The sequence below is a fragment of the Chaetura pelagica genome, unplaced genomic scaffold, assembly GCF_000747805.2.
Source record: "Chaetura pelagica isolate M959 unplaced genomic scaffold, ChaPel_1.0 scaffold275, whole genome shotgun sequence".
NCBI classification, from domain to species: Eukaryota; Metazoa; Chordata; class Aves; order Apodiformes; family Apodidae; genus Chaetura; species Chaetura pelagica.
Genome location: NW_009953486.1, coordinates 8,960,107 through 8,977,309, shown reverse-complemented (window position 1 = coordinate 8,977,309; position 17,203 = coordinate 8,960,107). Strand labels below are relative to the sequence as shown.

General features: G+C 40.8%; 2 protein-coding genes across 2 annotated transcripts in view; one reads left to right on the top strand and one right to left on the bottom strand.

Moving 5' to 3' along the window:
• The window catches only part of STK4 (serine/threonine kinase 4), a 41,324-nt gene extending 24,670 nt beyond the window's left edge, over window positions 1–16,654 (bottom strand). The window contains exons 1-9 of the mRNA XM_009998786.1: window positions 16,626–16,654; window positions 15,539–15,619; window positions 14,884–15,012; window positions 12,899–13,013; window positions 12,219–12,383; window positions 11,681–11,848; window positions 11,009–11,146; window positions 10,128–10,256; window positions 7,714–7,900 (exon numbers count right to left, since the gene is read on the bottom strand). Coding sequence (XP_009997088.1) covers window positions 7,714–7,900; window positions 10,128–10,256; window positions 11,009–11,146; window positions 11,681–11,848; window positions 12,219–12,383; window positions 12,899–13,013; window positions 14,884–15,012; window positions 15,539–15,619; window positions 16,626–16,654 — 1,141 coding nt within the window. The remainder of the gene's footprint in view (window positions 1–7,713; window positions 7,901–10,127; window positions 10,257–11,008; window positions 11,147–11,680; window positions 11,849–12,218; window positions 12,384–12,898; window positions 13,014–14,883; window positions 15,013–15,538; window positions 15,620–16,625) is intronic.
• A 104-nt stretch (window positions 16,655–16,758) lies between these two features.
• TOMM34 (translocase of outer mitochondrial membrane 34) overlaps window positions 16,759–17,203 on the top strand; it is a 4,524-nt gene continuing 4,079 nt past the window's right edge. The window contains exon 1 of the mRNA XM_009998784.1: window positions 16,759–16,778. Within this exon, the coding sequence (XP_009997086.1) occupies window positions 16,759–16,778 (20 nt within the window). The remainder of the gene's footprint in view (window positions 16,779–17,203) is intronic.

Sequence of the window (17,203 nt, the reverse complement as noted above, 5' to 3'; positions counted from 1 at the left end):
CTTCAAGCCATCCCTGCTTCCATATAATGCTGCAGAGAAAGCAGAATGATAAAGCAGCAGCAGTACAGTCAATTAACCCAGCAAGATATACTTTTTTCCAGCAGTAAAGAACATCCATGGAACCAGATCATTCAGTATCATCTAATCCCAGAAATCAAAGCACTGATTTTCTTAATTTTGTCCAATTAGCTCTCATAACTGAAAATTTTCAGAAGATCTGGGCTTCAAAGGATGCCTTCAAAAGGATATTGGGGTTTACAAAGGCCTTCTGTCTCTCCAAACAAACTTGCTGAGTAATGAAACTTGAATTTCTGCTTTTCTCTAAAATTATTCTTCTCTACTCCAACTTGACAGCAGAAGAACCCTTGTTTTTTTATTCTTTCCTCTTGAAAGAGATTGCTACTATCTGCTTACGGGGAATATTCTAGAGAGACAACACTTGTCATGACAGAAAGAAAGACAACCTCAGGAACATACTTTGTGTGCTCTTTACTCAAGCTAATTAATACAGTTAAAATACCTACACTTAAAAGCCATGGTGAGAAGTTTCCTCCCTTATATAATGAAAATTAGACTTGCAGCTAGGAACAGTCAGACTACAAATTCATCTACAAAGAAGGCAACGTAAATCAACAACAATGAAGTGATCAATTGCTACATTAGCAACATCAAACTACAAGGTGATACTTGGTGGACATACATGTGTTTTTCAAGATTTCAGGAGGCTACAATCTTCACAAAGACAACTGGGCTTGGCTCTGGAGAATATGATTTATGAGAGTGAGGCGGCAGCAGGAACATTACCAAAAGTTTTTGAGTTGACTTGTGCTAGGGAAGTATCAGGAATGACCTGCACAAAACTCAGGAAGATGCACCCCAGTGAGCAGGAGCTCCCAGCAGCTCTGCAGAGATGCAGTGAAGAGCACTCATGTTGACTTTAAAGAAAGCAAAGCTATCACTGCCTTTTGTCAGACAAAAGCCAGAAAGAGCCAGAAAGGATCCCCCGGGAGAAGCATAGCAGTGTTCTGCTATCATAGACAAGATTATATAGTCCCTTTCACAGAGGAATCAAGATCTATTGTAAAACAATTGGATTGCTTTGTCCTTGCTGATGACAGGCTTACTATTCTCCTGGAGTTAGCAGTTGTCTCATTTCCAGTCTGAAGTATGTGGGCAGCCAATGAACATGCACTTGTTCTTGAACAAACTTCAGCCATTTAGGATTGAAACCACTGTCCTCCAGAGTGCTCTCTCCTTGCTCTTTTTCATACTTTTTTTTTTTTTTAAGACTTCTAATATCCAGTGTCATCTTTCATTTGGGTGGTCAAAAGAAGCACAGATCTTTCTCTGACTTCTCACATAACAGGCTTAGTCCCCAGGAGTCTTGCTAAGTTTGTCTGCCTGAGACTGAATGATGTAACTTCGAGGCTTAAAACGCTCAAGTATTTAGGATGCACAAAACAACACCTGAAGATTATATGCAAGCAACACTTCATTAATATTAAATTTCAAATGGAACTGCATTTTTATTTGCTTCAGGCTGTCTCTTATGGATCACAAATTAACTTTAGCAGCTGGACAGTGCAGTTTGTAAAAAACAAATTTTATGCAGCAGAGTAGTACGATGTCAATTTATTCAACTAGAGCAAAAAGTGCTCCATCATTAATGAATTCACCCCATGGCAACACAAGCTGATATTTCCTCACATTAAAAGCAGACCATGTAGCACTTCATAACTGAAGCTTACGAGGACATGTCTTCCCACAATTATGGCCTATGTTACAATAAATCAAAGCAGTATATACCTGATAGGTCCTTCTGTTAAGAAGAACCTCCTAAATGACCATAAAAATCAATGCCAGCTATCCTAAATTATCTGTTTTAATTAATATAACACATCAAAATCATCTAAGGAAAAGAGTACCAACACTAATCCAAAGCTGTGGTCTATGTAACTGAGGACTCTTTCTGAAAGAGAAGGAAATCCTCATGGTAATGAAAGCTGTTTAAGACCAAGTTACTTCCTTTTGTATCTCTTTTATGTAAAAACTCGAAAAGCTTTCTTCCCCCATCAAACATTTTCAGTGGACATCTACATCTTTCACCTCATTAGGGTGAATTACTAATTTAGTCCAGCAACTGTAGTGCATGACAGAGGTGGTGAGATGTGATGAGCATTTCATATGCTGCATCATCTGGCTCAGGTTGGGATGAATCTTAATGAGAAGCAACCACATCAACAGGGCTTCAGTTTTCAGGATTGCCACAGCCCACAGCTGTGGGCAACAGCTCCAGCTCCCCACATGGCAAATAACTAAGTTAGCATTTGCTCACACCCTTTCTATTCCTAGCTTGGAAACGTGCTTCTCTAGAGAGAAAACAACATGGAAGTGACATGTTTTTTCTTCCTGAAGCTTGAAATTCAGCTGGTGAAAGTGAATTTCATTTTAAACATCTGCAACTAAAGAATTTAAGAGTTTATAGAGTTTTCCCTCATCCCAGCTAAGAATAATAATAAAAAAAAAATCTCCAGGGTTTATTTTGACCCAGGAGGAAGCGAGTTTATTCTTGTAAGAGACAGATTATAGTTTGCCTGCATGTGCAAATATGTGCCTGCCTATGGGACAGAGATTATATGTATATACACACACACACACTTAATAAGTGATCTACTACTGCTCTGTCTCATGGTTGAGTCTCCTGAAACACACTTCCTCCTCTATGACTCTATTACTCACATTTCCCATCTCCCTCAAGACAAGGCTTCTGTCCAGAAATAAGAAAATCCCCCTACTTTCTATGCTTCACCATCACAAATGCTGGGGGGCTTAATAATAAAGAGTCAGGATCAGCAAAACTAGCTGTGTTCAACACAAACATCTCTTTCTCAAATTGCAGTGTCTCTGAAAATAAAAATATTAGATGAATAATTTTGTCATAATGTTAAAGCCTTCTCCAACATTCAGGACAAGCAAAGGTGGACACGTGCTCAACTCAGATCCAGGACTTTTCTTCATGCTTCATTCTGCACAGAACCACTGCTTCAGTTGCTAACACTGCACAGAAGCCCAGGAGCCAACCACTATGCAAACAGAAAAAAGAAAACCCAGGGCAAAAAAAACCCTCAACAAAATGACAGTATCTGCAGCTGCTCCAAGGGCTCAAAAACACCCTCTGCATGTCTGCACAGCTTGATATTCTTAAACAAACTGTGCTGGTCACTGTTTATGTCCAGTTTGCCAGCAAGGCTGCTATTAAGATAAAAATCAGAAAGTAGCACAGCTGGAAGACTTATCTTCTGTTTTGCACACCTCAGGAGTGGCAGTGTAAAGGTTCTTGCAGTTTGAGAAGAATTTAATCAATGTAGGTGTTTCTCTAAACAGTCTGTGTTACTTAAAAGCATAATGCTAAAAGTGTTTTGTGGTGCAATTATGCCTAAATGGACCAATTTATTAAACACAGAAATGTACCATTGGACATTAGTAACACTAAGTAGTAGGAAGCTGCTATAAATTGTCTATGCACAAAACCAGAAGCAAATCACAGCCAATATCTTTGACATACACATGATGTAAATGCTGACAAAATGTGATGCTATTCTCAACAGTCCTTGCATCAGCTATTTGAATAACCTGCATCTACACATTTTTTGACAATTACTGATATTACACCACCTGTAGCTACCTCAGCTACATACCAGTAATGCTTTATTCAATTATATTATTAATGCAATCACAAACCTTCTGCCATCCATATTCTGCCTGCTGTTCACACAACAGCTTTTACAGTCGTTGCTTTACATGAAAAATTACAAGTTAACTAGTAGAGACCAAAAGTTTCCCAAGTCTTGGCAGTAACTCTTTGGTTGAGGTTTACATGTCACTCACTGGACATCTCACAAAGCCACCAAGACTAACAAGCTTACTCTGAATCATTTTTCTAATAAGAAATTGCCAAGTTTGCATCTAAGCTCATTTAATTTGCTAATGAAACCCAATTTCCCCTCAGAAGTTGAAGCACATTTTTAAAAGGACACAACCATTAACAGCACAGGCAGAGTAAAAGCATCACAAAACCCAAACCATCCCTGACTGTAGGATAAGAATTAAGCCTTGATTTTTTAATTACATTCTCAAGGCAGAGGCAATAGCCTTATTAGAGCACAGATCTAGCTCTGCACCAGAGGCTCTTCTGAACATGTGCCACATTAACAAAACCCCACACCCACAATTCTCCCACCCTCTCCAAATGCAATTCATCTCAACTCAAAAACCAAACGACCCAACTCACCCTGCTCCTGGCAATTCTACATTCTCCATTGTCATTTTGATTTGGTGCTTAAACAATTTCCCATAGAAAATAGGACAGATTACAGTGCTAGACAAACTAGATCCTATTTCACTTGGATCTGATCATATTGCAGTGTCCAAGGAAGGCAGTATGATTATCTGCTTTATTACAAAATCGTGTTCCACTCTTTAAATCAGTGACAAATTCATAGCAAATTTCCACTCTCTAAAAATACCTACAGCAAATAAAGCATAAAAAGCACAAAAAGAGTAAAAAAATGCTGCACGATTTACTAGCACTGTATATTCTCTCATAGAAAAATTAAATTACTTCAGATATATTCACAGTTCAAAAGTTACTCCAGCTCTCAAGCACCACAGAAACGTCTGTTATTACAAATGATTATTCATCTACAGTTGTTCTTCAACTGCTTCCAAAATTCTTGGGAGCAATGTAGGGCCTGTAGTTTCAGACACTACAGGTGTTTTCAAAGTGCACAGCAGAATGTCAGAGGGACATTTTAAATGCTGCCTGAATATTTACACTGAGTGCACAGAAAAAAAAATCCAGGTAAATGAAAGAACTTCAGCAGAATTACAGCAGAATTGATGAAAAAACATTCCCCCTACCATGTAAAATACTGGAATTGAAGGATGTTTTCCCTTTCAACCTGTAAAGTTATGCACTGATTTATAGAACAATCACTTTCAAGACTATTGAAAGTTGTTTGCCGGGTATTTCTAAAACAATCCTGTTTAAAGCATCATATCTCAATGTCCTATAAACACTTTTAACATGAAGAAGAAATAAAACAGAACCAAAAATTGGTGAGGAGGCAGATTTCTTTCTTTTTTTTTTTTAATTAGGAAGGGCTAGACCATTGGCTCAGAAACCTGCAGTTAAAAAGCCCCAAACACCTCAGTAAGTTAAGTTCTCCTACTAATGGCATGTATGAAAAATCAGATCTTTTTTATTGACTTAAAGCAGGTTTTATTGTGAGTCATAACACAAGCCACCAAGCAAAATATAGACTACTTTAAAAATAGGAATCAATGAAGCCTCTTCAAACTCAGTGGTTTCCAAACAGAGTTCTTACATTTATAGCTAAGATTATGAAAAGAATTTGCTCCAGAAAGTTCTGCAGCAGCCTGATGAGCTTTAAAGTTAAATCATTTTAACTGACTGTTAAAAGAACATGAATATGAGAATGGCAAGCTGAAAAACTGGAGCTAGAGGCAATACACATGAAGAGCAAACTGCTCAAAGACACTGCCCTTGCAGTGGGTCCAGGAAGTAAACACAGAAGTGCTCTGTGCAACAGCCAGAATTTCAACATGATGATACTGGGCAAGGAGGAGAAAAAAATCACTATGGAAAAGTTAAGGTGTAGTCTGGTACAACAATTTCCATTAACATCAGGTTTCTTGGAATGGAACCTGGTACAAGTGAACTTGGTACAAGTTATTAAATGCAGCACAACCTGCAGCAGAGGGAGCTGAGAGCAGCTGGTTTCACCAGATACCACTGCATGAACCATCATCATGAAAGTGGTACCAGTTTCAACCATGACTTGCATCCAGGACCTCAGCACTCTCCCTCCAGAAGGCAGAGCTGCTCAAGCACTTCTGCTGCACACTCAGCTTTGAATACTGTCACAGCAGCAGCTGAAAAACAGAGTGCTTTTTAAGAAGTCCGAAGTTTATGGGAGGTTTAAAATAAAAACTTAACTTTCTAGTCAAAGACCTGGAGGTTTTAGAGCTTGTTCTGGAGCTCCCCCTCCAGGTTACATGCTACACTGTATTAAAGGTATTGCTACATCCTCACAACTGGTACTACTAAAAATGAGAGCACATCCTTGCAAAAGGGATATTATCAAAGTTATCTCCTCAAACCTCTGCACACTACTCTGTAGAGAGCATTAGATGCTCTTGATTTACAAGCACCATCTTAAAAAGATGGTAAGAAGACAAGCACGTGTTAAACAGAGGTGCTTCACAGACACACTTTGGTAGCCAGGGCAGGAGCACCACAGACAGCAAAATCTCTGTTATTGTGAATCCTGAAATGGAACAGTACACACTAGACACTAACAGCATGGACTATTTGTACAAAAACCTGTATCTTCACTTCGTTTGTTTAAGGCTGTTAACACGTCCCACTCTTTGGGTGACCTTTCAGCTACTCCAAGCACCCATCTCCTTGCTGCGGAGACCTTGTTCCACCAAACCCAGTGGCACTACTCAGGCTGCAACGTAAGCCCACAACTCTGGTTTTTAGTATTCTGAATCAGTGTTTGTCAAAGTTTGGAAAAGTCTTTAAACAGGTTCTGCTGAAATTTCCCTCTCAAAACCAGCATCTTTCCACCAGCTCTAGAGAGCCCCATGTAGAAGCTTTCAATGCAGAAAGGGTTTTTCCAAACTCCAGTTGAGAATTTTTTTCCTGCCCACAATAGCTAAAGGTTGAAACTGAGATGGCCAAAGAAGCCTCTGGCAAGAGGCAAAAGAACAAGCCTTGTCTACAATGGTGGTATTTTACTAGTGCTGAGTCCCCACTCAGAACTCTGCTCAGTCCTTGAACAAACACCCATCCTGGCCAGCTGAGTCATCTGTGACTACCTCTGCTTCAATCCTATTGAGATTACCAAACCCATGGGAACAGATTTCTGTGAGAATCCATAACTGAGAAAAGATTCTCTCTCTTTTAGTCACACATGTCCAAGGAAGTTCTCCCTGCCATCTCTTTAATACAAAAAAAGTAAACAACACTTTGAACGCTTCTCCAGGTCAAGCTGTGAAGTCTTCCACAGACTGTCAGGGATCAGTCACATGCATCCCATGACAAAGCTTTTCTATTTTAGAGCAGAACAGATTTTGACTTTAATGTCCCAGAAAAACAACACACAGTTTATTCACTTGTCCTTTCTCTAGACCCTCCTACAGAGTGTGCCTTGCTGTGCTTGAAACGTGCAAGATATTACTCATTTCACAGAGGTAGCCCTTAATTTGATTGATCAGTTCTGAAACTGAATGCCAGGTTACAGTCACATCACCTTCTAAAGCAAGACAGTTTTATTGATTAACCCTCTTCTAGTCTCCCTGCTCTACCTTCTGTGATAAAAGGCAAAACAGACAAGATGCAGCAACAAAGTATTAGCTAGAATCAGATCTTGCTTAATCAGCACTGAAGCTTCTGGAAATTGTGCACAACTCATCAGCTACAGCAACTGCAAGAATAAGACAAACAGCTTGAAACTTGGACCTAAAAGTGTCTCTCTACTGCCACAGGGCATTCACCTAACAGTTTTAGCTCCCTACAACAAAAAGGCATCCCAAGAAGCAACCAAAAAGATCAGAATAGGAATATACCTCATAGCCCACATTAGGTCCTAAGTAATAATCTAGAAAGTAAAAGTGTTTTGTTACTTTTCATGGTGCCCTCCTCCTCTTCCTCTTCTGTGTTGATGACCATTGTCCCCAGCTGAGATTCCAAGGTGCCATCATGTTCTATCATGGTGTTGGCTCCATCACTCATCGTGTTGACAGCTCTTATGGTGCCAGTCTCATCTCCACTAGCCCTCACCATGGTACCTGAATCAGTTTCATCTTCTTCCTGTACAAGGATGCCACAAATGCATTTTTACTGATGGTGGTGATGATGCCTGGATTCAAAGACACTGGCAAGTCTTTTTATCACAAATACATATAGAAGCAACATTTTGGTTTATGCACTTAGTTCTCCCCCTGTCATCTCCAAACAGGTTAATGAAAAGACTTAATACTTTTATGTCAACATAATAGAACAGATAAACAATCAGGTGAGGCTCCTCCACGCAAGCTGTATCTCATTTCTGACTTAGTGACCTGTCTTTGAGAGCAGATTACAATATTCATTCAGTCATTAGTGTTTCTATCCATGTTACCAGCTTGAAAAGTTGAGCTGAAGTCCTAAAGTCTCAAGTGGTACAGTTCACTGAGGAGTCACTGGTTATTAGACAGCAACAGGTCCAAGTCTGGAGTGCATGTGGCACACTTAAAAGAACTGATTACCTGACTTTTTAGGGTCTGTCTTAACATGGAGGTAGTTTTGCTTGTTATAAACTTAAAAAGCACTGCAGAAAAACAAACTGAATTTTCAAATATTTAAAAAGGAATGAAGTTATCAAAGTATAGTAGTATTCTTTTTCTGATTTATTTCCATTTGTTCATGGGTACTAATATTATAGAAGCTTGAATTATTGCTGTCAAGGCTGAAGAGACTGGCTCTGCAGGAAAACAGAAGCTCAGACTCTGGTAGAACAACTTCCTGGCAGGTAGTTTTGTTAGCCAGAGGTGGTTGTTTCACTAGGTGCTGTATGCTTCACTGAGTATAAATTGTGACTAGGATTTAATGAAGAACAAGGTCAAATTTTCCACAATCTATTTAGTTGCTTGGAAATGTGGACCAGGTATCCAGCTACAACAAAAATCACTTTCTAAGTCTACAATAGTTTCCAGGCATCTCACCTTGGGTGAGATGCTCATGTTTTGCTACAAGGATAAAGTTCACAGCTCTTTATGTGTGACCATGGGCTTACTGATCTGTGTAAGTGTTAGAGGGTCCTGAACATCAAGCTGTGATATTCCATCTTAATGGCACTGGAAGAAGAAAGTACACCCCTCCATGTTCTGGTGCTCCAGGCATTTTATCTGTTCTGTCAAGGGTGTCTAAATCATTTACTTCCCAACCTCCAAACCAACAGGAGAAGAAAACTGCATGAGACATTAAGAGAGGGAAAGCAATTTTATGTGGAGATGAGTGGGTGAGAGGCAGTAATATACTTGTTAGCTAGACATCATTTAACAAAGGACTACAGTAGAAATTTCCACAACACTTGGGAAGTGCTTGGGAACACTTTCCTGCCAGCAGACACGGAGTGGAGAAACTTCAGGGCAACACACACAGCAACAGAAACCACTCAGCTCCACTACAGAAACACCATCTCTCAGCAATGTGACTGCAGATCAGTTAGATACGAAGGAGAGAGGGTAAGGACAATACTCTTCAACATCATGGTGACATGACCAGTAAAGTTACTTCCACACGGAATAAACAGGCAGTCCTAAACTGGAAAACTAGACGAACAATGTCTTCAGCATAGAGAGTGTGGACCATGCTATTTAAGTCTGCCCATGAAAAGGACTAGCAGTAAATGCCTTTAGTTGCCCATTTCATTTATTCACTGAAGCAGGCAGAGGCCCAAACAACAGTTTTCAACATGCTTTCCACATTCACATGCTGTATCCACTGAAACATGGAGCCCCGACCTCAAATCCACAGCAATCCCCTGAACACTTGTCATGCCCTCACCTCAGGTTTCTGTCGGTTGCTCTTGTGTAGCAGAAACTTTCTATAAGGGGGGTTCTAAAGCACAACAACAGTAAAACAACAAAACACACTTATATCATAGTGCATCACAGGTTATACTATTATTTTATACCAGGAGAATAGTCCGAGACTTGAATCTAAACCAAAAAATTCTCATTACTGCATAAATAATATAATCCAAGTAGGAGATGTATCAAGGCTTTTGCATACACTATTTTGTAGACCTATTCAATCACACATCTCTAGCTACACCCTAAGCTGAATAGTAATCTGTGCTTGCTGGCTACCCCATACAAATATAAAGATTGAGCAGAGACCAAGCACTGGGTTAAGCAGTTATAAATTAGAAAGCCCAAGAACTAATTCACAAGCAATTGGACCAAGTGTTGCAAAAACAAAAACCAAAGCAGCTTAGCCCTACAAAAGGAACAAGGGTTTGGACTTGATACATCTGTTCCTATTAAATACTCACTGAATTTTCTTCATCATCCTGATCCAGCTCACGTTGCTGGGCCTCTTGACGTTTCAGCTTGATATCCATGGCTTCGTTAATCAGGTCTCGCAGAATCGACACTCCCTTGGCACTTTTAACAAATGGGTGCTGGAAAGTAGTTTTAAAAACAAATAAGCACTGCATCCAAACCAGGACACTGTTACTAAGGCCTACGCCCCACCAAAATCCAGGTTTAACTCAGTGCACGACTAAAATAAAGATCCAATCATAGAACGGTTTGGGTTGGACGGGACCTTAAAGATCATCTAGTTCCAACCCCCTGCATGGGCAGGGAAATCTCCCACTGGATCAGGTTGCTCAGAGCCCTGTCCAACCTGCCCTTGAATACTTCTGTTTGGCACAGGAGGGAGATCTCCCACTTTCCAACCAAGAATATGCTTCAAAGGCACTACTGCTGTGAGACTGTGAGCTCATCCCCCCCTCTCCCAGCTCCACTTACTTCTTTACTCAGCAGCTTAGCTGTTGAGAACCCATCACACAGCTCACCATCATGCCTTGACCGTGTTGAGCAATCACCTCCATTTAGCCTCCCCTTTTTAGTGTTTTAAGAGGTGGTTTCTTGGCAGTGCTGGTGAGAATTTGAAAGTAAAAAAACCTCAAAAAGCCAAACAAGCAAAAAAAAACCCAACAACTAGACAAGATAAATATAGGAAGCTGATGCTGGGCTGGTTCCTAGAGAAGAACTGAAAAGTTGAAGTTGACTGCAAGATTTTTAAAATCAGATATTAAAGAGTAAAATCTGTAGTAAGCAGGAGCAGCAAAAATGAAAGCAACATCTCAACAGGCAGACAGCACTCCCTCCCCTAGCAAGCCTTGTGCTCTTGTCTGAAAAGGCAGACCTGCAGCAGCTGTGTGGCAGTGGCACGTTGCTCGGGGCTCTTCACCAGACACTGTTTGACAAAGTCTGTGAAATTCTCTGACCAGAGCTCTGGCTTCCTGAATGTTGGAGGTGGATTGGTAGGAATCATGAAAATTGCCTGAAAAGAGAAGAATGGTCCAAGATTTTCAAACAAAATGTCAAGCTTTCCAACAAAACAACACAAACACACACAAAAATAGGCTGGTACTAAAGAACAATAAAAGTGTAAGGTTTGGTGCTTCTGAAGAATTTGTGCCAATATTATATTTATATTTGCTCAGAGGGGTCAAGCAGCAAGAAATCAGACTCTTCTCACTGGGTGCTTACACTTCTGTCTGAGCCACTCTGTTCCAAACAGTGTGAATCTGCCACTTTCTTTTGCAATTAAAAAAAATAAATCACTTTACATAATACAGTTGAAAATACATTGCTTCACACTCCACATGGGGAGCTGCCTTAACAGAAGAGCATCATGATTTTCCTTCCCACAGAGATTCTCCTTCTCTTTTAATCAACAGCACAAAGAACTGACAGCAGACAAATAATTTACTCTAAATTAAAAGCGAGATGGCATGTTGAGATGTTACTCAGCCAGCTATAACAGCAAACCCTTTCCATCTAGCAGTGTATTTTAAAAGCCCCCAGTCCTTACCCTCATAGGATGAATATCTGCATAGGGTGGTTTTCCTTCAGCCATTTCTATTGCAGTGATTCCCAGAGACCAGATGTCTGCCACACAATTATACCCAATTTCTTGAATCACTTCTGGAGCCATCCAAAACGGGGTCCCTATCACTGTGTTCCGCTTTGCCATGGTGTCCTGAGTAGGGCAGGATAAAGATCCAGACAATGGCAATTGTATAAGGCACAAACATTCATTAGTAAATTACTACTCTAATTATCTTCCACTTGCACGCACATTATTAGACTCAGCAAGACTGGGATACAGGGAGCTGCAAAGATGAATTGTAATGTGAGAAATTACAAATATTGTGAAGAAAAGAGCAAAACAAACACTATTGCAATCCATTAAGTTAGGTGGAATGGCTCCCACAGAGCTCCAATCTGCTGCTGGTTTAGCAGCTCGTTATGTTGATGTAAAGGGCTAAAATCCAGTTTATCACAACTTCTCATTCATGTAGCTTGAAAAGATAAATCAAAGTGTACACAACTATCTTGGTTTTACTTACTGTAAGTTGTCCTGCCACTCCAAAATCTGCAAGCTTAGCATGTCCCTCTGTATTGAGTAATATATTTCCAGCTTTGATGTCCCTGTGTATTTTCCTCATAAAATGCAGGTACTCTAGTCCTTTCAGAGTTGATTGCACTATTGTAGCAATTTCCTCCTCTGTGAGCTAAAGAAAAGAAGAGTTACTGCCAATCTAGCAGTTGCTGAGATGTCTTTCAGCCTGTGTTTTCCTGAGATTCACTAATTCCCATTTAATTGCCTTCACTAGAGGTTGCCATACTAATGGGAAATTAGTGAATTACAGCACTGAGCAGCAGAATGAGATTACAACCAGCACACTTACACACACGCACTGTATTTCATATACTATAACCCTTTCTCAACAAGGAATTCTTACCCTGCAATAACCAAAGGAGAGCCTATTATTCAGAATCAGTATGGGCTTCCAGGGCAGCCAACAAACCAACATCTGCTCCACCAGTGACATTACCCAGATAACCAAAACTCAACCAATGTGATCTGCTTTCTCATTTTCAGAGGAACAAAGGAGCTGCATCTCAAGTTATGGCCAATGGTAGTTTCAGGCATTGATTACAAGTATTGTGCCCAAACTACTCTGAAACCTTGAGCCACTGGACACCTGTACTTCCCACTCACACATTCCAAGGAGAAAGGACGTACAGTTTTGTTTCGTAACCGAATAATATCAGAGACAGATCCAGCGCCGCAGTATTCCATGACTATCCACAGGTCTGTGTTCTTAAAATAGCTGCCATAATATTTCACCACGTGAGGACTATGGAAGGTGAAAAAAAAGGAGAAGAAAATGAAGAGTCAAGTATCAGTAACCAGCACAACTGAATATGCACAATACACTGCAGAGTCCCTACGTATGTTTTAGAAATTCAGAGCTCGAGTGCTACTGAAACGCTGGTCAAAATTAATCCAAAACAGGCTGAACTTGCCCAGGGCTCCTGTGGTCCTGCCAAGCCTCTTTCCCACAGAGGTGCTCATCCAACCTGCAAGTCAGTCAGTTCAGGGAGCTAAACTGTCTCAAAATGATTAAGCTTTCATCTGGTTTAGCATCCCTGAACCAGATTACAACAAGAAGGCAGGACAAGGGAATGAGAAACTGAGCAGGGCAGACCCTAGTAAAGCCACTGCAGAGCATTTGCAACCAAATGGCAACATTAAATAAGGTCCAGAGCTAGAAAACAGCTATCATGTTTACTCAGAGGAATGCTCCCCATGACCAAATGCACCTAACTTCTTTCTACAGTTTAGTCCAGGATGGGTTTTAGGAATGCAGTACAACCTAAGACTAACTCTCACACTCGACTGTCTTGGCTGCCCAAAGAGCAAACAAGCCAGTGAAGTGTATCCAACCAGTAACCAGCTGTCTGCTGGGAAAGGGAGAGCAGAAAACTAACTGAAAGACTGTTCCTGATTTTGTGGGAAAGGAGCTAAGGAACAAGAGTGCACTTGATCTATTCTCTGCTGAATATTTGCTAATGAAAATATGTAAAACAAGCAAAATAAAATCAGTCACACCTCAGTGTTCCTTCATGCTTGCACAGAAAATGTGATGCTCCAGTGATTCACTCCCTCTGCTGTTCATAAGTATAAGGTCTCATTTCAGGCCTTACAGTGTTAATATTTAATATTGCTTAAAAAAAGAGACATCTAGCAATGCTTTCCAAGTTACACAGCAAGATTTTTCACAAACACGTTCTTTTCAAGTTACATTTTCTTGTTTGCCACCAGTAACCTTCATTTAAAGACAGTTGAGAGTGAACTGCAGTAGAGTAAGTGACTGGGACCATAGTTTGCTGATGTAATTTATTTTAAATGGTTTTCCATGCTTGAAGTCCATCAAAGTCGTGCTTCTTAAGGCTAAATTTGTAATACCAGAAGAAATGAGTATACTTTAAACTTTCAAGCTAGGACACACTTTGAGAGGAGGTCTCCCACACCCATGAGCTCTTCATTAGTGAAGTAATTACAAAACATTTTCCCCTAAGAAACATGCAAGGACAACCCAGAGAGCCAACCCTCAGCCCCTAGAGCTGCCAGCAAGTTATTCTGGGGATGCTCAGATCAGCAGGCAGCTTGTTCTGCAACTCCAACCTGCACAGGCACAAAATGGCCAGGAAGGACAACTCTGCCACCCAAGCAGGTGACAGCAGATAGATTATGCACATGCAAGAGCAGTCATGCATTAGTGGCTCTCATCCATGTGCCCCTTAAAAACAAACACAAAACCCTCTTCTAACAGCTTTCTACGTCCACACCAAGAGTTGTTTAGAAGTCATTACCCCTTTGGGCACAGGAGCTGCTGTTCTAGCACACAATCAGGTTTCCACTGTTGGACAAGTGATGGTGCATCAGGAGAGCAGCAGGACCTGCACACACACTTGGCAGCAAGTGCAAGGTTATTCAACTTAGCTCAATGCTCTCTTGGTGCAAGCTAAATTTTTGCCATCTTACCTTTCCTTGGATTAACACTACCCAAATGGTCAGTTAACATGACTCAGGAGATACGAGGTAACTTGATGGTACAAGTCCAGCCTTTTAAAAAACATTTAAGGCAACATCATGGCTTTTATTTGCTTAAATGCAACAATTTTCTTTGCATACTGATTCTGGGTTTTGCAGTGCACGTTTACCTGTCACATTGCTGCATTATGGATATTTCTTTTATAATCTCTTGCAGGTCAGATTCCACAGGAACTTGTTTAATGGCAACAACTTGACCCGTTTCTTTATGGATGGCTTTGAAGACACTGCCATAGGAACTAGGAAACAAAACACAAAACAAACACCAAATACAACATTTTGAAAATGCAAATATTATGGTTTTGCTTTTCAAGTGACATGGGGTAAAAAAAAAAAGTAACTATCCTCTTGCTAAAAATATTTTGTATTTTAATGTAAACAGTCTACAAGCTTCTAAACATTCTAAAACACAAATAAGTCACAGCACACCGAGATGGTGAGAAAAGGAGGCAAAAACATTGTCCATAGCTTTGGAAAGGCCTTTTACACAAATCCAGCAGTTACAATTCTCTATCAACTCCAGATGGGCATTTTTCAACAATATCTTAACTCTGTGCTGCTGAGCCTTAAGCCACTGGTTGGATTAAGATATCTTACTCCTGGAAAACAAATTATTTGTTCTATTACTAACCACACATTCACTATCCTTTGCAGTAACAGGATGATGACAAAAGGGAAAAAACTAGAGACCACTGAACCTGTACCCATGACACAGATCTGGCTTTAGAGAAATGTACACAGGGCACATTGGAACAGCGCACATACCCTTCTCCAAGCTTCTCCAATACATCAAATACTTCTTCAGGTTGTTTGGTTAAACTGTCTTCATCTAACTTCTTCAGCTGCCTGTAAATGTAAGAATAGAGATGTTATTACATTTAGTTTTACAGCAGTTTGGGTTTTGTTAAAACAGAAGAATAAATAACATTGCTTAAATGTATGCAAGGCTCAGCATCAAGTAAATTGATTATGAAGCTTATTTCACCTGACCAGGAGACTGAACAGTATTAGCATCCAGGAGCAAAAGAGGGGAATGAACAAAAGTTGACCAGGAGCACAAATCTACAGCTCCTCTTGGTGGAAATACATCTCAGGATCTATATACTGGTGGTGAAATCCCAATACAGCACTGCAGGATCTTGCAGCTATTGAACATACCTGCATTCTCTTAGGGAAGGATATGCACAAAGGCCATGCAAAAGGAATCATCACCTTGCATGATGTCTTTAAAGTATACATGGAATACCTTTGTTGGGAGGAAAGAGGCAATACTGATCTCATTTTTAACATTAGAAGTTCAGAGCATTACTTTGTGGGCCTGGACAGACTAGGAAAATTCTAACAGGAAAAATAAAAAAGGAAACTGGTATCTGACTCTTTCAGGAGCTTGGTCCTTCCCTCTTATATGCATTGCTAGTAGAAGTCAGCTGAAATAATTCCTAGGGGAAACCAAACATGCTGTGTCTTGGAACCCTTTGCTTTGCCTCCCACACCCCCAGTGCAGCTGCCAGGGAGATGGTGCTCATGATGCAACAAGATCAACTGCATTTGCCTCAGTCCTCCTCTGCCACACCAAGAAACCTCCTGAAACAGCTAAGGACTACATAAAAAAAAAATAAATAAATGAAGTTCTGAAAACAAAGTGCCTTGCTGTTGAAGAGCAGAATCCAACAGCCAAGAAACAAGGGCTCTTACATTTTCACATGAACAAAAACCAATCCAGAACAACAACAACAAACCCACGCAGAACACCCAAGCAAAAAAACCCTCCCAACTCTGCAAACCAGCTCCTACAAGTTTTGAAACACATAAATCTGTTAGTCTTGGAGGTTTCAGGACTTACTGGTCTCACAGAGAGCAGTGTTGAAATGAAGCAGGCATGGTCACCTGGAACTACAAATCCCTCCTGAAAGCTCCTCCTGCTGCTGTTAAAGACACAACTCCAGCAGTGCTTATTTTGCCACTAAATAGGTCGTTTTCCCCCCATGATTTCCTCAGACACAGAGTGAGGAACCGCTCAGTGACCCCTGGCTGAGGATCCTGCACAAAGGAGCAGCTCATGCCCGGGGTGCACACAATGGCTTCCTGAGGCAAAGGAAACATCATCGAGCAGCAGAGTCAGGAAGTGGTGAAATACTGAAAGTAGGCACTGGCTGCCCTACAAAGATAAGCCTTCAGCAACAGAATGCTGCCTGTCCTCCTGAAAACGGGGGGGAGGAAGGTGAGGGGAGGGGAGAAAAGGGAAAGGAATTCAAGTGGATCAGCGACCAGCCCAGCCCAGGAGCCCAGACAAGTGCTGACCCAAGAGGCAGGTTCTTCTGGCTGAGGTTCAGACGAGGCCTAAATTCCGTTTAAAAACAAACACCAACCAACCAAAAAACCTCCTCATCTACCCCAGCAGCGACGGGGCCGGTTGCCCAGCTCCCCCCC